Raw genomic sequence first — 24,162 nt, 5'->3', positions numbered from 1 at the left:
TGTCTTCATCTTGGTATTGCCATTGTTTGACCATTAAATGTTATAAAATGGTACTGTATTTATATATGCATATACTGTGGTCTCTTGTTTGTGTCATAAATTGTAACAAAAATATAATTTAACCAACAAAAGGCAAATATGCAATCTGTATTTTCCCGTTTCCCGTTCTCATTAAATAAAAAAATTCAATTTCTCATTAAAGAAAAGCAGTTAGTCAAAAAATGAAAGGTTCTCAGAGATAGATTAACCCACAAAGAAGGTTGAGGAGAAGCCTATTGCCAAAAGCATGAACTTGTTATGCAAACATGTTGATTTCTAGGTCGACTGAGGTAAAAGGATACACTTGCTTACTCTTGCACTAAAAGTTAACACAGATCACGGTGGCTTAGAGACTAATACCTGTGCAACAATGATTTAACCTCTTCATGTTGCCGTATGACACAACTCAGGAAGCCCATGCACTCTGGGGCTTGATAGTGCACATACTAGTTGATTAGAGCATTATTGAAGTCCTTTGTATCAGGGGTCATTTTAGGTGAGTGGGACAGCCAGGCCTTTGTGTATATGTTGTTCCATGCACTCTTGTTTTTCAAAAAATAAGGTGAAATGTGTGAGACAAGAATGTGTCGTTGCACTGCGTTGTCAATGTGCCATTAATGATTAACTCTGTGATTTCTTATCATACTGAAGTGCCACCTATGTTTGCAGCCTAGCATGTTTTGCAACAAAGAAACATGATCACGGACAGCATTTAAAAAGATATCTGAAATTGCAAATGGGACAAGCAGCACATTCCAACATTATTTTTAACACAATGGAGTAGCAACTAGCATTAGTTTGCATTCAAATACATTGCTGGCATCTGTTGTTGCCAGTTGCTGGCTACCTCAAGGTTTTGTAAGTGGTAATGCATTTAGTAGTAACCAAGCCTTGGGTTATCAATAAATATCTATGAAGACTAACTAACTGTTGCTCCTCTGTAGCATCTAAAGTGTTGGCTAGGTAGTGAGCCCTCTTGCCGGTCTTGAAAGAATCACTGTAATTTTCCTGCTGCGTGTCTGTCATCTCTGTCCTCCAGCTGAAGCTCCTTCCACGTCACCACCAGTTTTTTTAAAGACCTCAGTAGAGGCAATCACAGGCTCTGATTCTCCACAGCTGTGCTCTCCTGCGCTCTAGTCTTCCTGGCCCTTCCTGTGGTGGCCATTTTGAACTGCTGTGCCCACTGAAGTGACTGCATGGGTACATACAGTCTCTTACTCTGATGATGTTGCAATGTGTGTGTGTACGTGTGTGTGTGTGTGTGTGTAATGTAGAATGTACAACATGTTATTCACTTCAAAACGGCCTACTACTGCTGTGAATTAGTGACCATATCTTTTATAAAAATCTGATTTATAGCTTCAAACGCTCCATTTGTTTGATCAAAGCTCGTGTTTGGTTCGGTTTGTTGCTATCACATCTCTGCAGCTTTACAATCAGTCTACCCAATTATGGCTTTCAAAGAGGTTCAGTGGAGGAAATAAACTCTGTGTCATCTCTATATAAAAGGCTTTATCAGCTCTTGGATTCATTCTGAAAGGCTTTTTCAATATTAAGGACCTGAAAGAGATTCAGTTGGGTTTTATAAAAACTTTGGTAATGTTATTTAGTGAATTTAGTCTTGTAGCAATTTAATAGGGCAACTCTTGCTTACCTGTATATTGTTCAAGGGAATCTCAGCAGTAGTGCTTGATTTTTTTTCAAGAAGAATCCTGCACACAAACACACACATCTTAACATTTTTATTCATGTCCGCATCCCTAAGTAACATCAATGAACATAAACAGTAGAGACACAGGGTACATAATAATGACATGGAAACTTGCAGGTTCATTAGGGATACAGATAGCAGCGCCGCCTCCAAATATGGCGGCTAGCTATTATTGCTGACTTGGAACGGTACCTTGCCGGCTGATTTGCCCGTAATTTTTACATTCCAGCCAATTGCAGACCCTTCACCACTAATCTGTGGACATTGCCTAGGCTGCCAAATAATAATACAAAAAATCTACATCTATAGCCAAGATTGTTATATACACAATGTGAATGATCAGCAGAAGGAAGACATGCTCATTTTTCGATGGATATAAAGCAGTCCAGTGTTGTTGTTGTAGTTTGAGTTGTTGGCTGGGCATAAGCAGAAGTTAATTGGTACTCTGAGTCCCAGTACCCAGCAGTTGCTCTCACACTAGTGGAGCTGGTCAGTTATAATGTCCTCTGTCACAGATTCAGCTCGTCATCGCCCCAGAGTAACTCTTGTCTGAACACAAAGGTCATGTAGGTCAGGTCAATCTGACCAAACCCCAAAGCCTGCTGAGCATCTGACCATGTGACCATCTTGCCATTGGATTTCTTCCGGAAGCCCAGAAAGTGCTGGGTCAGACTCGCTAGCTACAGGCAGCTTGCGACGCCTCCTATCGAGAAAGAATGAGGCTCTAACAAGCTCTCTGACAGTTTGACCGTCACTGTTCAGCATTTTAAAAAGATGGGAGGGCCTTGTAGCAGCGTAGATCCATTTCATGTTTGGCACTCTCAACTCTCCCACCCGTTTAGTGTAGAAAATAATGTCTCTAGTGGTGTGCGTGCTTAAGCCAAACCATTTCCTGAGTAACACTCTTTTATTAGCTCATTTAATATGTTGCGTGGAATATGAACATTAGTCAAAAGGTGTTGAATTTTAGAGCCACTTGTCCTATTGCCTTTAACTTCATAATCAATGGTAATGGGGAAAATCAATCATATGCAGCCAAGCAGTAAACTCTGATATGATGTCATTAACCTACTCCTTCCATTCACCAGCTATATTAAACTGTCCAAGGTATGTGTACGTCTCAAGAAGAGAATCTGATTTCATGCTATAGTGAACACAGGGTTTTTGAGTGATACCAACGGTTGCCCCCACTCCTCCTCTCATAAAACATAACACACCTAAACCCCTCACCTCCAAACCTGTACCCATGTACAGAGTTGGGAGGAAATCACATTGGGAGGGGCACATAGACACAGCCGATTTAAGCACTGATTGATGGTAATCACAAAATTGACTACACTCTATGGACAGCCTGTTTTCCTGCCAAGCTGGAGAGGTATATGATATGTGAACTGTTTTCCACAGATAAGTTGAATTAAAGATACACCTCCTTAGCAAGGCCAGTGTACACTTGAGATGGATGTATTTCCTCTGGAGAGCTGATCATAACATTGAGAGCCAATGAACCAAATGCATCTCGGAAATCCGAAAAGACCAAATACAATTTACAGGATTCGTGCTTGAAATCATCAATCCCTGTTTTCACCTGTGTATTGTTCAAGCGAATGTCAGCAATAATGCTTGATTTTTTTCAAGAAGAATCCCACCCACTCTCTCACACACACACACACACACACAGGCTGTCAATCACTTACAGTAACAGACACTATTGCACTACTGTAATGTTAGAAAATATTAATATGTAAGCTGTTGTTTCTTTCCCAGTACTCCTGAAAGACAGTTTGTAAAGGCTAAGTTTATCACCGACAGTTTGATTTCGGTTCTGTACAGGCTTGTATAAGGCACTCTTCTCCAGTGAGGCAGAGCTATGCTGTCTCACGCGCCGATAAACAAACGTTGATTTGTACCAGTGTACGAACCAGTGAGCGCTGCACCACGAGCATGACTGGGATTTCCAGCTGGGGAGAAAAGGGGGAAGAAAATGTCAACGTCAAAATGGCATTTTGTAAAAAAAAAAAGACATTTTGCTGCTTCTGTTTTTTCATCTATATTTTATGCTTTTTCCTCCTTTTTATCCCCAAATTTGAAATGTCCAGTCGTGCTGTCATCAGGAGTGCACAGACAAGCACGCGGTGTCAGCCTCACACATCACACCGCAGTTCGCTAGCCATGGGTCACTCTGGAGGGGGGAAAGGGGGGGAGGGGGGGGGGTGCCTGCCACATGTGGCACTGGCGCGGTCCAGATTCAGCACCAATCCGGACCATGGAGATCATCCATGCACATGCTCTCTTCTTTTCCTGAACACGTCTGCAAATTCAATGTGCTTTTTGCTTGCTGTGTGCCTTTGTGACACGCAGTGCAGGCACGCAGGCTCATGTTGTTCACTCTCCCCTTATTGACAAATCCTGTGGGCTTGTCTAATTGTTAATATTTGTTTGCTGCTTTATGTATGCGCCTCTTCATTTATGATGTTTGTTTTTTTTTTTTGTAATGCTGCTGATCTTATTTATCATGTCTTTTCTTTATTTTGGCTACTTTTTAAAACAGATTTCCCTGGAGGTTGTGTTGATACCGTTACTTATTAACCCCAAAGATTGTTAATTATGCAACACCCTTAATTAGACTTTTCCCGTGCAGAATATACACAGCAGTGTGAATTATATGGTCTTTCACGTTGCCGTATAGTGCTAGCTACAGGAGTCCTCTTGTGAGTTATATAAAATCATAATAGGATGATATAATGCAGTGTGTTGGAAGTATGCCAGGCTTACTGTCAAATCTGAAGAGCCTTTGGATTAGTATATTAAACCCTCACTTTAGTGAATGGCCCGTGTTTCATGAATCATTTATCAAGAAAATGTTGCTTGGAACAGACAGCGCTCGTTTCAGGTTGGGATTCACACTGTGGGAGATTAAAGATGCGTAATGACTGAGCTGGGATTCAGTTGAGGGTTATAGCTACATCACCCATAGGTTTTGGGAAACATGCTGTATCTGTTATCAGTGCTAATCTTCAGTGCTCAGTGGCTGCAGTTATATATCAAAGCAGGGTTTCTCCATTTCGGGCTCACATTAGCTGTGTGTACACCGAGGGGAGGGGACAGGGTTAAATGTTGGCTTTTTCAGAATTTATGTGCAAACCACCCACCAGCATTGTCCAGTATCAGAACAAAATTCAATTAAACCAACCCATTCAACTGTTGCAACTGCTGGTGAATGTACAGTTTTATGGAGTGACATTTTTATTGCCATAGCTATGTCCTGTTGCTATAATAGAATTTGTTTTGCCTATGATTTAGTGTTCTTAGGTGTCAGACTTGTAGTTGCTTATGGTTGAAAATGTGGTTTGTTCTGAAATAAATATTTATGGCCCGTTTCTGAATGTGTATAAAGGCCTCAAACATATTTTCTGACACCCTACTCTGTTTGTGTTGCAGCTTGCATAAGGAAAAAAAATCTAATTAGTCCATTTTTCATATTAATGAAACAAAAAGCCACCTCGCTTTCTTTGAACATACCCGTTCAGAGCAATGAGAGAGAGCTCACAGGTTATCTTGCTCTCAGAGAAGCAGGCTACTTAGATTAGCTTACCGTCTTTCACAGACAGACAGCCACTGGGCTGTGTGAATAAGTGCAGTATGACGTGTCAAAAGGGGAGAGGATGTCACCACCAGGGACGTCAGGAATGTGAGCTGTTGAGCTTCTGATGGTGGGGGGAAAGGCCTTTGTGATGCAGAAGCCATATTTCCTAACATACCGCTACGATTATCTTCAGAAACGTTCTTTATGCCTTTTGGTCTTGGCTGAAAAATGTAATGGTTGTACAGTTGACCTAGACATTAATAGCCAAACCTATACGCTTTGAAAAAAAAATATTACATTTTGATTGTCGTGTGGTCATAACCTCGTTTGACACGTTGCCACGTAATACAGAGACTTGATGAACTGTGTGAGGCGCTAAGCTCCTAGCTGACAGGTCCAGTTTATCTCATGCTCTATATGTTCTGCATAAATGCTGTGAATCGTTTTATTATGATGCCCGTGCGTTATTTTGTTGTGGAAACATGCAGTGTGTTTTAAAGAGGCACATCCAAAGAAATAGCAATAGTGTGTGTTGATACAGTCAGTGTTCTCGTTCTTCATCAATGTTGATCTCTTGAAATAATTTTTAAAAAATTGTAACTGTGGAGTATAGGTTAATAAACTAAAAATGCATAAAATATTCAGCATGATCACAGTCTTGCAGTTTGCATGAGTCTTCGTTATTATGATATATTTGTTATTGAAGGATATACAGTATGTAAAAAAGCAAGTAGAATGTGTGGCTCTACTATAAAATAACGCTGGATCTGTGTACTGCTTCCAGAGCCCTCTAGGTTTTAATAAATCATGTGGATTTTATAACATTTTTCCAAAATGGCAGAGAAAAAAGGGAAAAAATACCTTTGATTCTTGGCACCTTAACTATGTGTTTTAAACCTAGGTGATTTATGTGAACATTAATGCATAGATGCATTTTTGTAATGCATGCTATGGTTTAGGGACAGTGAAACATTTTACAAGCCAATATTATGTTTACTAATGTTAAAATTAAAGAGAAAATACAACTGTTGGTTAATAGAGCAGTGGCTGATATATTTATTTCCTTGAATAATAAAAATGTTCACGCAAATAACAAATATAGAGCTGTTGTTGCTTATTTTTAGTGGGGTCTACATTTTATTGGTGAAGTGACCCGTACTTTTCAAATTTTTGTGAGAGAAAGTATTGGAGCTGAAGTGTGTAGACAATTAATGCAAAATGAGACGATCAGTCAATCCACTATCAATACCGCGACCTTTAGAGATGTGACCTCTACCTCTGTACCAGCTTCTGTTTCAGCAAGCAAAGTGGTCTTGGTACAGTACCGGCTCAAGGCAACTCATCCATTGTTTCAGTGCGCTGAATATGTGAAGTGTCAAATGTTTCAATTTGGTGATTGTTTTTATCAGATTGTTGAGACGCGGGTATAAAATGACTAAATTAGTGTACAGCGGTATGAATAATCATGCCGGTGAAATTTCAATATGGCTGCTCATTTCCCTGTTCCAGCGGGTTTCCTGCTGAATGCGGTTGTGCATAAATCTACTTGTTCAGCCCTCGCATATTTGAATCCCTTGATCATTGGAACGGCTGTCTCAGACATGAATCGAAATTGAATTGTGCTGCTTTATTCCCCGCGCTGTGTTTCTCTGCCTCTTGATTACGCAGAAATTTAAACCACTGCACTAATGATGTGAACTAATTGCGTGGATTGGTTCAGTACCTGGTTCCTTTTCCATGGAAATGTATTCGGATTCTTCTGTGCTGAGTGATATAGCCTAGTTGTTATTGACCCCTTAAAAGGGCAAGAGACTCTAGCACTGTAATACTTAAGCCATTTGCTCAAACCAAATTGTTAATTGTGTACAGTAACAGGACAATTGTAGTTTATCGGGTGCTTAATGAGTTGGAATTCTGACTGATGCAAATACAATACGATCTGTGAGTCATTTTGGGTTATCTATGAGCATGTTTTAATACCGTTTTCGCATTGGAAACTGTGTTTACACATTTTATTTGTTTGGCTGTGCTCGGTGAACCTTATTTATTTACCTTTTTTACCTTGTTTATATCACACCCATCAAAAATGTTCTGTGCAGCAATGGCGGTGCTGTTACTGCCAGGGTTTGTTCGTACCTGTGATTAATGTACATTCTTCCCACTGGTGGGCTCCTGGTGGTTAGCTGCATCACATTTTAGCACCCCGGTGCCCTCTGCACCTCCTGTAATGCTGTGCGGTCCCTTCAAGCCCTGCGTTTGAATTAAGACGCGACGTGCCTGAGTGAGCCTCTGCACTCACTTTTGCTCAGAAATAAAAGTGTTAATTCACTCAGAAATCTCATTTTTTTTAACACACTTCTCTCCTGCTGTGAGCTGAGCTGCTTATTGCAGCTGAAGATATTTTTTTTTTTTTGAGTCTCCTCTTCCGTGCCTGGCTTTCTGTCTCCCCTTCGCTCCCTCTGTCTTTTCTCTGCCTCCTTTCCTCTGTTCCCTCTCTTCTGTCATTCTCTGTCAGTCTCCCGGTCGCTCTCTGTCTGCCTCCCCCAGTGTTGAGTGCTCAGTGGTGCAGACAGCGCTGCTATGGGCAGCAATGCAGCAAGTGCTGTGAGCGTTTTCACACATGATTGGTCAGGCTCAATGGGTCTGCTCAGCGTTATGCCAGGGCCACTGATCACTACTCACTCCCACACTCCTGATGCATTCTGCACACACACACACACACACACACACACACACACACACACATGTGCAAGCACACACACACACACACACGTGCAAGCACACACACACACACTTGTGCACTTGTGCACACACACACACACACACACACACAAACATTCACGCACACGTGTGCACGCACACACTTCCACACACAAATGCTCACGTGCATGCACACACACACACACACACAGAGAAATGCACACACACATGCACATGCACACATTTTATGTATGCTATATATCTGTATAACTGAGAGAATGAACAGGAGCCAGCTAGCCGAATACAGCCTGGAGGTTGCCAGTGGGTAAGATAAGTACTGTAGGCTTTCAAAGAGTAAAAGGAAGCTAAATGCATGGAACAATTAACAGCACAATTTCCATGCTCTTGATCTCAATTACACCTGCACTCCATATCAATTACGTAAAATGAATCGCAGTTGCTTAAGGCCCTCTGTTACTTTTGGCCTCCTGGAGCTGTTGTTGTTCATCAAAATAAGAGTGCGGTTGTATGCGCTCAGTTATGAGACATGCTCACTGCATTGTCTTTGTGTGATTACAGGCAATGCATGACTGCATCTTCACAACTCTTATGTGATGCTAGAGTGATGTGGTAGATAGTAGGACACAGGAGGGACTGGAAATGACAGTGACGCGTGTGAATGGGTCTGGCACATTAAGGTGGCGGTGTGCCCGAGTGGGCGTGGCTCGCTTTGTCTTCTGCAGCCATATTGGAGGGTAATTAGTCCCACACAATGTCCCGTTCGGCGTGGCCCTTTCTGATAAGGTTATCCGCTGTTCTGCCGGTCGAGCTCACCCCCTGGCCTCAGCGACGAAGTGTGCCGACAGGCGGGAGTGGTCGTCACCGGGAGAGTCCGCTGTCCCGAATGGGCTGGCTGTCCCAGCTGGTGCCAGTGGTCCCGACTGGGGGGACTGTAGATGTGACCATCATGTTTTGAGGGAGCAGGTTGTCCTGCTGGGCCTGGAAGGGTAGGGGGCAACATCATAGGGTTGGAGAGGTTCCATTTACTGGCTGTTGGCGGTGTGGGGGGGTGGCGGGGGGGGCAGACTAATGTCACTGTCACAGCTTGATCCACAGCAGGCGAGGGGGTGAAGCCCCTTAAGTCAGTGCAGGGGAGAGAGAGAGAATGAATTTGTCTCTGTCTCTGGAATTGTCTTTCTGTGCTATTGCAATCCATTGCGAGGACACGTCTGGATTCCATTTCAAGGTTAGCTGCAGTGGTGCTGGCTACTGACACGTTTTTGTTGACTGATAAATAATTTTCTCTTTGTGCTTCGTCCAGCCTGTTTGGACCTATTGATTGCTGGCAACAAATTTAAGAACAGTTTTTCATTGTTGCTATATGTACAATAATTGAAATCTAATGGTGGAGTGATCGAATATCTAATTACTGTACTCTGATTCCCAGTGCTTGTTCATAGAGGGAAATTGTCTAAGAAATTAGTTTATAGGTACTGTAGTTCCATATCCATTGATAGTGCATTTCTCAGGATGATCTGTTTTGTATTGGAATACTGTTTAGAACCTTCAGGTGCAGGTGGAAAAGGAATGTTTTTGAAAAAAGTGACTTAGTTTGTGTATGGAAACTATTTAATGCAACTGCAAAGTCCTATCCTTTGACTGTGCTGTATTATTGAAGAAAATGTGCACATGTACTTCAGTTTTTTGTCAGCAACAAGACATAGGGTCTAGTACATTATAGAAAGCTTTAAAAAGATCATTTCACTATGTGCAATTCTTAACCCACAGAAAATACACATCTAGTATTTTTCTTACCCTGCCAGTGAATCAAAAATTTCACAAAGAAAATGTATGTTGGTGACCAGTGAAGGTACAATAAAGTAAAAACCTTTCTCATAAAGATAAAGCAATATTTATTGAATGGCAAATTTTGGTCAGAATTAGTAAATTTTTAGATCAAATGCAAGTAGCTTTAGTTGTGAAAAAATTAATTTATCTGCTATGACAAGTGCATTTACATATATATGCTTCTGTGTTGTTTTTTTGAAAAGCTAAGAGCCAAAAGGTGACATCATTCGAAACTGCTGTTGATTTCAAAGCTTTAGATTTAATTGGAAAGCAGTCATTTATATGCATATGCATTTACTTATGTAAGGAGATAAATTATTCAGTCGCTATATTTCACTGGAAATTTGACAGTTTGTGCTTGTGATTTCCACCCTATTTAAAATAAAAAATAGTACATGTGGGCATTCAGTTTATATTACTTCAACAGTTTTGATCTGGGTGTTGTTAAATATGCAGTTATGGAATATTTTGAAGTTTTTTTGTATATTTATTTAGTACTCCTTAACTGATTATTAATAATGAAGTATTTCAAAGCAGTTATTCATTTTATTATCTTTATTTAACTTGTGATTCTTTGCAATTTGCAGTGTAGGCAGCCTCTGTTATTAAAAATGAGTATGAGTTTATTTTTTGATGATATTTCACCTTCTGTCATAAGTATACAGTAAGTATACCTGTAAGTATCTAGTATCTATATTTTTACTGCTTAAGTGACATTCCTTAAGGCACAAGTGACTGTATGAAACTCGTAAGACAACTTTAACAGGTTTTTTTACACTGATGCTGACATTTTTGAGAGAGGATGGACATGACGGAGCAACTGGACGTGAAGCCAGAGGCGTTGCCATTTGTTCTCCATCCACGGACGAGGAGGGCTGTATCACTGGCTGCTTAAACCTTGCGGCGGCGTAAGAATGATCTGCCGCTCCGCACCAGATGTGAAGGCCCTGTGTAATTAAGTCCCATGGCGAGTATTATGGGGCTGAGGCATCAACCCTGGTGCCTTGGCCAAAAGGCCAATCTGGCTCTGACAATCTGCCCGCTGAAGCAGCTCAAACCAAATGACCAGTCAAGCCCGTGCCAGTTCGCTGTACACTGTGTGCTGAGCGTTCTGATGCAGTATGACTGCTGTGCATCATCTGCAAATATTGATACCCCGCATTGATAATGGATAACATTTGTCACCCCGTGACAGAAAGGTGATTCGACATCCTTGGCTGAGAGGCGTTGTATTAATGCCGGTCCTTAAACTGAACTGGAAATAGCAGGTGCTTTTTCTTTATGACAGGCTGTGTGGCTCGGTAATGAATTCTCGCTCTCCGGCCTGCGAAAGATACGCCAGGACTGATTGTGATTTGAGAAGGCTGCTAACAACCAGCAGAGTGGTGTGGAAAGGTTCACGGCTTTTTCCAAATAACTGTTGTGCCCCGGCTTTTTCGGTTGGTCGCCAGTGTGCGGAAGGCCTGTCAGCCCCCGTTTGAAGGGGGGGAAGATAGAAAGAGCTGACAAGGGCTCCCAGCAACGACATGGAAAAAAGGCGGTAATGGGGTGGGGTTATGGAGACGATAGATGTGTGGCTTGTGGGCAACTTACTACAAATCACGCTTACGGTAGTTGACATGGAAGAAATGCCTGATTCATAATGGAATGTAATTTCGATTTGCTAACGTTTCCTTAAGATGCATTTAGAGAAAAAGTATATTTTATAGATCCACAGGCGACGATACATTTCATTTCCTTCTGAAAATGTTTCATTAATCATTTATCGGTCCTCTGGCTTTGTTTGTTAAAGTGTCCACCGCAACACTGCCAAGGGCTTTTAACAATTCCATATTTCCATATTTTTGTTCTTTCAGCTGAATAATGTACAGCTTGACTGTTGAACATGAAATAAAGCAACACTCTAATACCTGTGGTTCTGCTCGGTTTGCTCCAGACGCTAGCCTGATACTGAGACTGATGCCCTGGGATGCCCTTTTCATCTTAACTTCAGTTCTCTTATCTGTCAGAAGTTTATCAGGTTCAAACCGTTACTGCGGATGAAAAGAAAAAATGTTTTCCCTCCCTAATTCATAATGGGAAATTGTGCCCTTGGCCATTTGATTTGCACTTTGCGTTTATAGCACTATGTCACCTGCAACTTCACCCGCACACCTCAAGAATTACACTGGAACTGCATTCGCTCCTCTTGTGTACGTGGCTGCAAACCCGTGACTGTTTTACACTGTATAGGCCACACAGTTCTACAGGAGGGAGCCAGCACTGATCAGAGGAGAGGTGGATCTTTCACAGACAACAATTTTTTTTCAGCTGTGACATTGCCGGCCTAACTTTTAAATGTTGTCTGTGAGCGCTTAGCGTGTTGTGAGGAGGAGCTAACGTAGTGTTACATCACCTACGTAAACCCTAACCTATCCCTGGTTGGCCCTGGCCACTACAGACTCCCAGGCTTAGCTGGATGATGACAAGACTCAACCTGTGTCTGCGGGACAGTGACTAGCTTTAATGATACACCAGGGCCCCATTGTTACTTCCATCTTTCAATGCCCAACTTCAGTGGCTAGCGCATCCCATATTTACAACACAGCTGTCAATCTTTGGAGGCTGCATGCTGGTATGCGAATCATCTTATTGGATGCTACTGCTACTGCTGGGTGTGGGTGGAAGTGGTCTAGAGTGATATAATGGAGTTACCCTGCTTATTGAGTCCCTCCCTTCATGGGTAACCCTTGAAGAAAATGATGCATCGCCCTGCCGCAAGCTGGCCGCAAACTTGCACTTTGGCATTTGAGCTGGGTCTTTCAGCTATCACTGCACTCCACACAAGTGATGGCAGTTTTGCTGAGCATGTCTGTGCCGTTGAAAGCAGTGTTTGGTTTGTAATGCCATGATGTCTGCCACTATACCATCCATTTGAAAACAATGTCAGTTAACACAGTTGAGTGTTAACTAAGTTTAAACTTAAATATTATAAAAGTGTGTGTATATATATATATATATATATATATATATATATATATATATATATATAAAGAGAGAGAGAGAGATAGATATAAAAAGTTGTGGTTTGACTGTCATTGATTTGTATGGATATTCTGTTCATTATTGCAGTCCTTGTTCAGTTCCTTCTGAATCAGATTGCAGCTCCAGGAGCAGTGGCCTCTGGAGCTCAGTGTGCTGTTAAGATGCCGTGGTAATACCGCCAGTCAGCTGGCCTGTTACTGCAGTTAAGGAGGAGAGATCAGACTGCTTCAGCCTCTCCGACAGCCTCCTCTCTACCCTGGGTGCCGCAGCTGCGCGAAAACCAGCCCGTCGAATTAATGCATCTCCAGTAGCTATTGATGAATAATGATGATGTGTAATGGAAGGAGATTATTTATCTCCGTTGGGTCTCTGGGTAGGCGGGGAGGGTGGTTTTCACGTTCATATTCGGATATAAGGGACAGAACACGAGAGTCGATCCACGCCACACTTGTCTTTTCTGTCGTTATGTCCGTCATCGGTAAAGGTTACATTTGTGCTCAGGCATTGGCCCTCTTCTAAAGGATATTTGACTAGCTCATGAATAATCCAACGGTGTGGTCTGGCCCTGGAGCGGCAACAGAGTCTGTTGGGTTTCTGACCGTCCCAGCCTTTAGTAGTTATAAATAAAGGTGTCCTGTGAAGGTGGTCACATTGGGGGAAATCAATCATTAACTGAAAAGAATCTTCAAACCCTGCAAGGCTCCGCCCACTGAGGACTGGAGCTGCCCGACCCCCCCTGCTCCAGATACTTGTACTTGCACGTGGCGTACGCTGAGAACATGAATATGCGATACGCTCACATCGCATTGAATATTTATGGCTGGGAATATTCAGGGGGAAAAAAGGGGAGGGGAACGTGCGTCTTGTGTCAGCGGTACAGTGGGAAGGGTGACCCATTTATTTGGGCCCGCTCCCCGTGTGACTGAGCTGACTAGAAGGCAGGCATCACAGCGGGAGCCGGGGCTGGGAATGGGGGGGGGTGGGGGGGGTGGTGGGGGCCTGTGCTTTGGAAGGAGAACGCTGGAACGACAGCCCGTGGCCACCTCTTTCTGCGGCGCATCAATGATGTACAGCTTCACTAGAGAATCATATGGGGGAACACCAGCACTGTGTAATTACCGGATTATAATGCAGACTTATCAGCAGGGAAACATCCATACAGTGGTTTAACACCTGGGGTCATTGTTATTTACCCTTTAAATTTGTCCCTTGTGTGTGTGTGTGTGTGTGTGTGAGTGTCTATGTAAGTTACATTCAGGTCTGATGTTTTTTTTCTACAGTGTGCATGTGTGTGAAGATAATTGGAGCGCCATTTCGTGTTTTGATGTATGTGCATGTTCTTTCGTGTTTCTGAATGTCATACACGCACATGTTTACGAACAGAGTGTGGCTTCTGCCTGGTTTTTTAATCCACTAGAGCGATTGGATGTAGTTTATTGCTTGTGCTCGGTCCGTTCGTTGCGTTTCTAATCGTTTAAAGGGAAATGGCCCTGCCCGAACCCTGAAATACCCACCCCCCCCTCACCCTCCTCCCCCCACACCCTCCACAGCTATTCATCTGAAGGAAACCGGTCCCATCCAGCTAAGAGCCTCTGCAAGGCAGCCCCCAGCTCCCTCTCCCTCATCCCTCATTACAGATAATACAGGACCATTCTGAAATTAGAGATAAAAAGATTAACAAGCAAAACCGGCTGCGCTCATGAAATTCAATGTCTTCCAGTGGTGTGCCAGTGATTTATATGTAAATAATTCCGTCAAGTTATTACCCTCTGTACTTTCCCTGTAAAGTCACTGGGGAGAGCATGTGCCACCGTTTAGCTGAGGCCTGTGTAGTTTTTTCTTTCTTTTTTTCCTGGTATGTTTGTTCTCTGCTACTCTTGTCTTGCTTTTTGACGCTGTTTTTGTGGAGCATGCTGGAGACTCTTCCAGCCCGGAGAGAAGCGCACGGGCTCTCGCCGACGGATGGAGTGTGAACTGGACGACCCTTTTTCCTGTCCCTCCATCTCTCCACTCTTTCTCATCTCCCCCTCCGTCTCCTGATCTGTCGGCGGCTTCTCTCTTTCTCTTTCGCTGGCTTTTTCCCGCTATCCCTCCTGACTGCCGCGGCGCTATGGGACACATTTGTCACACGCTTAAATCTCACTCTGTCAGAGGGATTTTCTCAAGCCTTTTATTAAAATTTCTATTATTTGTCACAGAATGGAGAGAGAGTGAGAGAGAGAGAGAGAGAGCAGGCAGTGGAAGGGAGGATGAGGGAAAAGAAAAGGGCTTTTTATAAATTGTACATGCGAGCTCACACAGCTGTTGCGGTTTTTGGACATAGCGTGTTGTCTTAACCCATCGTGAGCCAAGCCACTAGCCATTAGCGGCTGTTTGACGTAGCTCAGTTCCGATGGATTACAGCACGTGGATGCAGAAAAGGACCTGGCCCTGCTTTGATGGGCATTAAGGAGAAATGCCTCTAGGGTACAGAGGTTAGGCAGACCTGCTCACCGGCTGGGCACGTCAGTCTCTGCTCCTTGGTTTCCTTCATTCTCTTCACTCTGCAGCACAAGCTTCACCGTTGTCATGCTTCTTCTTCTTTTTGTGTGAATATTTTATTCATTTTTTTTGCCATTAAGAATCTCCCTTTCAGATGATTCACTATATGTCCCCTTGTTCACATATTCTTCTGAATTATTTTAAATCGGCCTTTACATTTCTTTTTACCCAGATGTAATAATGAGATATGATTTGCCACATTTCAGCATTTCTTTAAATGACAGGTTTAATCTCGTAGAACATAGCCATCATTTCACTGAAAAATACCAGGCTCTTCTGTGACAATTCCCCAGAGAGGAGAGACAGGAACACTTTGAATTATTGTGAAATGTGATAAAATTTCTCCACAAGTCCCTCATGGGGAGATACACGTCAGACTCTCATTAGACCACAGTATCCACAGGTTCTCTTTGTATCTGAGGTTTGCTACTGCATTGTTGAATAGATAGAAGTACACTTTACGTAACTGTACTTTCTTCGGAATTTAGCACTGCAACCAAAATCATTGCAACCAAAGAGGCTAAATGTTTCCATTTGTTTAACTATATTAGGATTGGTGTGAGGTTGTGTAAATATTTACTGCATTGGAAAGGATTTCCAAGCCTGGTCCTCAAAGCATGGTGTGAACCACACGCAGGGGCAGAAACACACACACATAAATGCACGCACTTACAACCATACACACACACACACACACACACACACACACACACACACACACACATGTGCACACACACACACACACACACACATACACATACACATGCACAAAAATGCACACAGACATACACACTCACACGCACACACACACACATGCACAAACATGCACAAAGACATATACACACACACATACACAGACACTCACCCACACACGACCATACGCACGTATGCATTACATTACATTACATTACAGGCATTTAGCAGACGCTCTTATCCAGAGCGACTTACACAACTTTTTACATAGCACTTTACATCGTATCCATTTATACAGCTGGATATATACTGAAGCAATGCAGGTTAAGTACCTTGCTCAAGGGTACAACGGCAGTGTCCTTACCCGGGAATCGAACCTGCGACCTTTCGGTTACAAGCGCAGTTCCTTACCCACTGTGCCACACTGCCTGCCTAGTATGCGCGTACACACACATGCACAGTTTGCACACACACACGGTGATAAGGGATTTGCAGGATCCTTTACTTCCTCAAGATCCTTTACTTCATCTGGGCTCTGAGCTTCAGACGGGATTACTCTCTGGCCTGGAATCAGCAAAGCTGGACAGCGCGCAGAGCAAGACAAAATAGGAAAACATTCATACATAATTTACAGATTCAGAGGTGCTAAGTAGATTAGGGATTAGCCACTCTATTCAAGTCAAAGATCATTGTAGTTTAGCTGGTTCCTTCAAAGAAGAGCAAGAAAGAGAGAGAGAGAGAGAGAGATAGAGTGTGTCTCCTTTATTGCACAGAACACAAAATAAAAAAAAGACCTGTATGTTCACACACAAGCTTACAAAATTATCTACCCACACACAGAAAAAGAAAATGAATTAGTTAAATAAAATAAAACAGCAAAAAGGAAAATGAAAAACTTGCAAGAATCCCAAGAAAAACAGCAAAATTAACCAAACTGCAACACAATCAGAAATCACAAAAAAACAAAAACAACCAAAAAAAAACAGTAGCTCTGTGTAGAATGTGCGTGTATGTGTGTGTGCACGTGTGTGTGAAGGAGAGAGAGAGCAAGCAAAAGAGAAAAAGAACGAGAGGGTGAGAGAGACTGACAGAAAGAGACAGGGTGAAAGGAATTGGAAGACATTGATATACTGTGAAAAGTACTGCCACTGAGAATATAAGTGGGGGGGGGGCGATGGGGGGGGGGGCGTGGGCTTCTAATTTTCTGATTTGCCATTATTCCCCTCTTCTTATTCCTGTCGACAGTATATCTGTCTAAGGAATGTATCATTTTATTTCTGTTCAGAGTTAATTGTTTGCTGTTGGAATAAGGCCACAGTGTCAGCGTGTTCGGAATGATAGAGTACTCTACCATGCTGATATGTTAGGGGAGGTTGAGTGTTGTAGAGGAAAAGTACTGTTTTGGATAGAATACATTATTGATGTGTGAGTGCAGGTAGGGTTTGATTTTGAGGGCAGGGACAGCGTTGTAAGTGAGATGTACACGTGTTCGTAGAGCATCTACTCCGTGTAATTGGTGAAGGCTGGGAGCCAGGATCAATGATGGGACTATTCCCAACAGAGCAGAATGGAGCCACTGACTGACAGGAGAGCCTTTTGAACACACACATGCTCACGTACACACTCACTCACACACACTGACACTGACACTCACACTTACACACACGCACACACACACACACACATACACACACACAGTCACCACATGCAGACAGCTACTCTGTGCCTCTGTCGTGGGGTTTCAACGAACAGCGCTGTTTCTCTATTTTGTGCTGTACATTATTTAGGGTTGTGACATGTTGAGCAGCGTTGCCCTAGGTTACGGCGCTTTGTGTTGCTCCACAGTGTGCTTTGGCGTGCCTCTGTGTGCTGTCTGGCTGTAACCGGGTCTGTGTGCTGACGGTCCCTCGCGGTGCGTGTCTGTGCTCCACTGTGCTGTGCGCTGCTAGCCTTTGATGTGCATTGAGCAGCGCATGCCTGCGCTCCGCTGTTCTTTGCCACTGGGCGCTGTGGGTACCGTGTGAGGGAGAACACTGGCAAAAATCACTTTCTCGTGGTAGAGAGAGAGCGAGATAGTGTCTATTTCCTGAACTATGCAATATCTGCATGTCATGCCAATAAAGTAGATTGAATTGAAATTGAGAAAGAGAGAGAGAGAAAGTGAGACAGTGAGTGAGAGAGAGACAGAGAGAGACAAAGCGAGAGACAGAGATAGAGGGAGACTGAGCGAGACAGAGAGGGAGAGAGAGAGAGAGAGAGAGTGTGAGACAGAGAGGGAGAGAGAGCGAGAAAGAGAGACAGAGGGAGAGGGAGAGAGGGAGAGGAGGTCTGAGGCTCAGTCAGGCAGTGGTGCAGAGCAGCAGTGACGCAGGACACTGCTCAGCTCAGGCTAGGGGAGGGGGTTCCATATCTCACCGTAAATCTACCTAATTACTCATCTCATCAAACCCAGATTCGCTAAATTGCTGTAATCCTCCACGCAATCTGAAAGGCATCTCATTCCCAGCAGGCACGCGCCTTCCCTGCTGCTTCACATCTAACGAGCGCGGCTCTGCCTCCTGACCGGGGGAAGCATCCGGCAGGCCGGCCGGCCGGGCCGGTCTACGCTCCGGGGCGCGCTCTTGACGCGGGACGTCGTTGGGTTTTGACAGGAAGGCCATTTTCAGCGCGCGCAGCTCGGTCGGAGGCTCGGCCTCAGCTGGCGTGCTGTGGGGCCCTCGGCCTGTCTTTGAAGATTTCCCCCGCCTTGTAGCGCACGGCAACCAGCCGCCAGCCCAGGAGACGAAGAAGGCCGCCGTCATGGCGCCGCACGCCAGAGTAGCTCCCGCGTCAGGGATCCGCCCGTGCAATCTCACACACACAATACGTTTTGCGGTGGCATTTCTGGTGAAAACAATTCACGTTGGCTGCAGGATTTTATTTTATTTTTTTTTACGGAAAGAGAATAATCGCGTCAAACGGGCTTTGGAGACGCGGAGAGCCGGCTCTGGCAGAGCGTTATGAAATGGCTGCTAATAAAATGTCACATAACCCCACAGACGCGATTTCATTTACCCGCGCAAGTCGCTCACGCTTTAGCTGAATTATTGCCGGCGATGGTCGGCCCAGTGGAGACCTGTGTGTGAATTATTTCCCCGTGAAAGCTGACCGTTCGCAGTGGCTGTCATCCCTGCGTGCAGTCCACTGTTAATTAATGCTTTGACCTGAGGGCTAGACAGACGAGAAGTTGTTGAGTTACAAGTTTCAGTTGGTGGCTTGTGGGCTGTACAGAACGGTATTTGCGCTAGAAATTAAATTACCGCGGTGGTTCTGCTCATTAAAATCAGTCGAATGCAGGTACTCCCTGGTCCAGGAGGACTGCACGGGGTGCTGGTTTTCACTCTTACGCAGCGCTTGATGGATCAGTTGAAGCGGCGGATTACACAGTTGACTTACCATACCTTGGGTCTTTGGCCTAAATTGTTTGTTGATTTTTTTTGGTGGGGGTAAAAGCTGTGGGGATCATGCATGAGCGCGGCTGCGCTTGCGAGTTGGTAATTGGACATTCCAAATGAGGGTGGGAATTGGAATGTTCAGCCCCACGTTGGATATCAGTATTTATTTATATATAAAAAAAAACAACAAAAAAAAAAACATTCTTATTACCACAATTTCAAACTGAAAAAAAAAACACCATGAATGAGAAATGTAGTACTGGGTGGCTCGTGCTGCTAAGGCACTGTTTCAGTGCGCCAATGGGCTCTGTGTTGTGGTATCAAATCTGGACTGTGCCAGTGACAACTGTGGTGGGACACCTATTGGCCCTGATGGTGCCCAGGGTTTCAGCTAGAACAGTGATGTGTTGTCATGAACCAGTGACCCCCGCTGGTCGATTAGGCATGTGCCTGCACATGAAGCGTCTTCCTCCAACCCATGTCTGTGCAAGGCTGACTTCTCAGCCGCGGTGTCAAAAAAAACAATGGCAACATAACCTGCATAGCTGGAGCACATGTTCATCTTCACGCCTCCTGGATTGAGATTTCATTGAGGGATGCAGCATTCCAAACAGGGGAGGAAAATGGGGAATAGAATAGAGGACATATACTGTATGATCACATCTGTAAAAATACATTAGCTGGTTCTTTGAAATGGATTTGACAACATTTTTCTCTCTAGTGAACATTCTTTTGAGAGACTCATTGGGTGGGTTGTAAGATAATGTCATGAGGAACAAGTTTATTTTAAGCCGAAATATTATTTTTATTAAATTTTATTTGAACATCCAGTACATATTGGGAACATTTATTTTAGCTTTTTGAAATGTTCCATCCCCAAAAATTGTTGGCTGTATTACCATAGTACATTTGTAATGGGAATGGTAGTAATATAATGATTACATTTAAACTAGATCTGTAATTTTCCTGTGATACTTCTTAAATGACCTTGTACAGAGAGGTAGAACGTAAGAAATTTGAATGTACTTGAATTAAATTTTAATTTAAGGGGCAGTGGTTAAAAATTTCAACCTTAATGCTCATATCCCTGAGGCCGGCGATAAGAAAAATTAATGGAAATTTATGGGATCAGCAGGTCAGTGGAATTGAATGGGCCTGCACCGAAAGTGTTTCTCTGTGCAGGGACGGGCAGGATTTTCACAGACAAATGAATCAATTTGAGTAAGTGAGTGACGCCTAAATAGATTACAGGGAAATAACAGCTGAGAGGACAGGAAGAGGCTGATGTCTGTAGGGCTCTGAATGCAAATACATGCATTATCCATGCCTGATGCACAGTGCTCTTAGTCTTATGTAAGCCCATCTCCCAAGCTGTGGGATCTTTAAGACGTAAAGGAAGGATAGAAGAATGGCAGTGTTCATAAGGATGTTATCACCCATCATGCACTGCAGTGTTGTTGTGGGCTGCCGTTTCAATCATTATGGGATCGATGTGTGGTGCATTGACCTAAAGCCCCCCTCCCCAAACCTCTTCTGTCACGAAAGGCAAGATGCAGTCTCTTCCTCAGTCCAAACACATCCTAAAACAATATACCTGTTTGTGTGCACCAAATGCAGTTTCTTATTGGATTTCGGCAGGTACCCAATTATGAATTAATATGAAATCAGTAGGGAAGTCCATTGAAAGATAGCGGTGCCGTATGAGAGCATATGTGCAGGCTAGTGTGCGTATGACTTGTGAAATGTCATGAATGGCCACGCTGTACGCAGGCTGTCAGAAACGCTCACGTCGGCACAGCGCTGCCAGGGGAGAGGGAAGTGAATGGGATGGAGCTCAGAGAAATACTGTGAGACAGGCGTGTGCGTGTGCACTTACTCACACACACATACACTCATACACACACACTCACTCATACATACACACTCACTCACACGCACGCACACACACACACACTCATACACACACACGTACACATGTATAGTCACTCACACACACACACACACACACACGTACACACATGGGCTCATACACACACACACACTCATACACACACACGTAAAACTGGAGTGTGTCCAGCAGGCAGGAGCGTGTCTCATCACCTGGAATAAACTTCCAGGGCAAGGAAGGCGTCAGAGTTCATATATGTGTGAGCTGTTCTCTATGGGTTTTCTTCCTCAGAGAAAGGGAAGGAGATGGTAATGGAGACAGATATATCAGGCAGGAATAATAGACTTGGGAAGAGAGGTGTAAAGAGAAAGAAGTGAAGTGAAGAGCAGAGTCGACAGCAGGATGTCAAAAGACTGATAGCTTGTTTACTTTCACACTACACCTGAAGTTGATTTATTTGGGAAACCGAACTTTCCACCTATCAGTTGATGCATTCTGATATTCTCATTGTTCAAAATGTTATTCATATGGTACCCAGTGGAAGAAACTGTATTGATTTACTGATTGATTGATTGATGGGTTGAGTGATTGCCTGATTGATTAAATATTGTGAGTGGTTCTCATATTAGTATTTTGCGTGCTCCTTTTTCAGGTGCAAAGTCTCGAGTGGCGGCTCCTGTTGACCTGACCCAGCCATGACGTGCCCGCGTTTCCTCTCCGTCCTCGCCCCGTGCACTCCACGGGCCTCCGCCTTCCTCCTCCTCCTCATCCTCTACTTCCTGGGACTCGCGCAGGCCGGTTCCCCGGGGCACGCGGTCAAGAAGTCGCTGGGAAACTGCTCTGAGGGCAGCGTCTGCTCCGTGGGCGTGGTCCTTCCCGTGTGGAACCCACAGAACCCATCGGTGGGGGACAAGGTGGCCCGGGCCATCGTCTACTTCGTGGCGCTCATCTACATGTTCCTGGGCATGTCCATCATCGCCGACCGCTTCATGTCGTCCATCGAGGTCATCACCTCGCAGGAGAAGGAGATCACCATCAAGAAGCCCAACGGCGAGACCACCACCACCACCGTGCGCGTCTGGAACGAGACGGTGTCCAACCTGACACTCATGGCCCTGGGCTCCTCCGCCCCGGAGATCCTGCTGTCCGTCATCGAGGTGTGCGGCCACAGCTTCGAGGCGGGCGACCTGGGCCCCAGCACCATCGTGGGCAGCGCCGCCTTCAACATGTTCGTCATCATCGCCATCTGCGTCTACGTGGTGCCCGACGGCGAGACGCGCAAGATCAAGCACCTGCGCGTCTTCTTCGTCACGGCCGCCTGGAGCATCTTCGCCTACATCTGGCTCTACCTGATCCTGTCGGTGTTCTCGCCCGGCGTGGTGGACGTGTGGGAGGCCGTGCTCACCTTCCTCTTCTTCCCGCTCTGCGTGGTGCAGGCCTGGATCGCCGACCGCCGCCTGCTCTTCTACAAGTACGTCCAGAAGCGCTACCGCACCGACAAGAACCGCGCCATCATCATCGAGACCGAGGGCGACGGCTCGGCCGGCTTCACCAAGATGGACATGGAGATGGACGGGCAGGGCGGCGCCAACTCCCACCACAAGGAGGCGCTGGACGGCGTGCTGGCGGGCGCGGAGGACGGGGGCGGGCGGGACCTGGAGGACGAGGCGCGGCGGGACATGGCCCGGACCCTGAAGGAGCTCAAGCAGAGGCACCCGGATAAGGACATGGAGCAGCTGATCGAGATGGCCAACTACCAGGTGCTGGTGCAGCAGCAGAAGAGCCGGGCCTTCTACCGCATCCAGGCCACGCGCATGATGATCGGCGCGGGGAACATCCTGAAGAAGCACGCGGCCGACCAGGCCCGCAAGGTGGTCAGCTGCCACGAGGCCCGCGCCCAGGAGGACGACGGCCAGACCGTCCGGCTGGAGTTTGAGCCCTCGCACTACCAGTGCTTCGAGAACTGCGGCTCCCTCAAGCTGGGCGTGGCCCGGCGCGGGGGAGATGCCGGCTGCACCGTCAAGGTGAGGGGAGGAGACCCGATCGTCCGGCACGCTCCCTCCGTCAGCGACTCACGCCGTCATCCAACTCTGTTTTAGGTGTAGTTCCAAATGCCGCTTCCACAGTGATCCGTCAGTGATCACACCTCAGATTATATCAGTCCCGCCTGCGTACGGAAATCACTGTACGTGGAGCTTACCTTCACATCATAAAGGAAGCAGCTTAATAGGAACACGGAGAAGGCCACCTTCTGTGAACGGGCTCTGTGGCACATTGCGTGTGTTTTAAAGAAATGACCAGATTGCTATTTAGATTTTATACTTTTGATGGATATAACAGTGTAATTTGCTTGGTTAACTTTGCCAACACTCTGCAGTCTTATTGGCAAATGTACTGAAGGGTTGCATGGGTATTGCAGGCAGCAAGGGTGCCACGATGAGTGAAACTCGCAGCTGAGAACATGGCTAGCAGCACCATGTGCCTTTGTCATTTTTCATTTAACTTGTTCAACGGAGGTTAATTTGATGAAACCAGGCACAGAATTCACTAAACTGATGAAGTGTCCCATTGAATTTATTAATATCATGGTGCTGCTATTAGCAAATGCACCAGGCTGGAAATTTTACAGCCTTGGAAATGTGGTTGTTTGATCGTGCTCCGTGGGACAATGGGCAGTATAGAACATAATGTGGAAGATTTT

At 44.8% G+C, this 24,162-nt stretch overlaps 1 protein-coding gene across 4 annotated transcripts in view; it reads left to right on the top strand.

Moving 5' to 3' along the window:
- The window catches only part of LOC135251555 (sodium/calcium exchanger 1-like), a 74,453-nt gene that overhangs the window by 8,938 nt on the left and 41,353 nt on the right, over positions 1-24,162 (top strand). For all 4 annotated transcript variants that reach the window (XR_010329155.1, XM_064329118.1, XM_064329121.1 and 1 more), the window contains exon 3: positions 22,114-23,485. Coding sequence is in view for 3 of the 4 variants with exons in the window: in XM_064329118.1 (XP_064185188.1) it covers positions 22,157-23,485 (1,329 nt within the window). In the remaining variant the exon portion in view is untranslated. The remainder of the gene's footprint in view (positions 1-22,113; positions 23,486-24,162) is intronic.

The sequence above is a fragment of the Anguilla rostrata genome, chromosome 3, assembly GCF_018555375.3.
Source record: "Anguilla rostrata isolate EN2019 chromosome 3, ASM1855537v3, whole genome shotgun sequence".
NCBI classification, from domain to species: Eukaryota; Metazoa; Chordata; class Actinopteri; order Anguilliformes; family Anguillidae; genus Anguilla; species Anguilla rostrata.
Note: the sequence above shows the minus strand (reverse complement) of the source record. Positions and strands in the feature narration are given on the sequence as shown.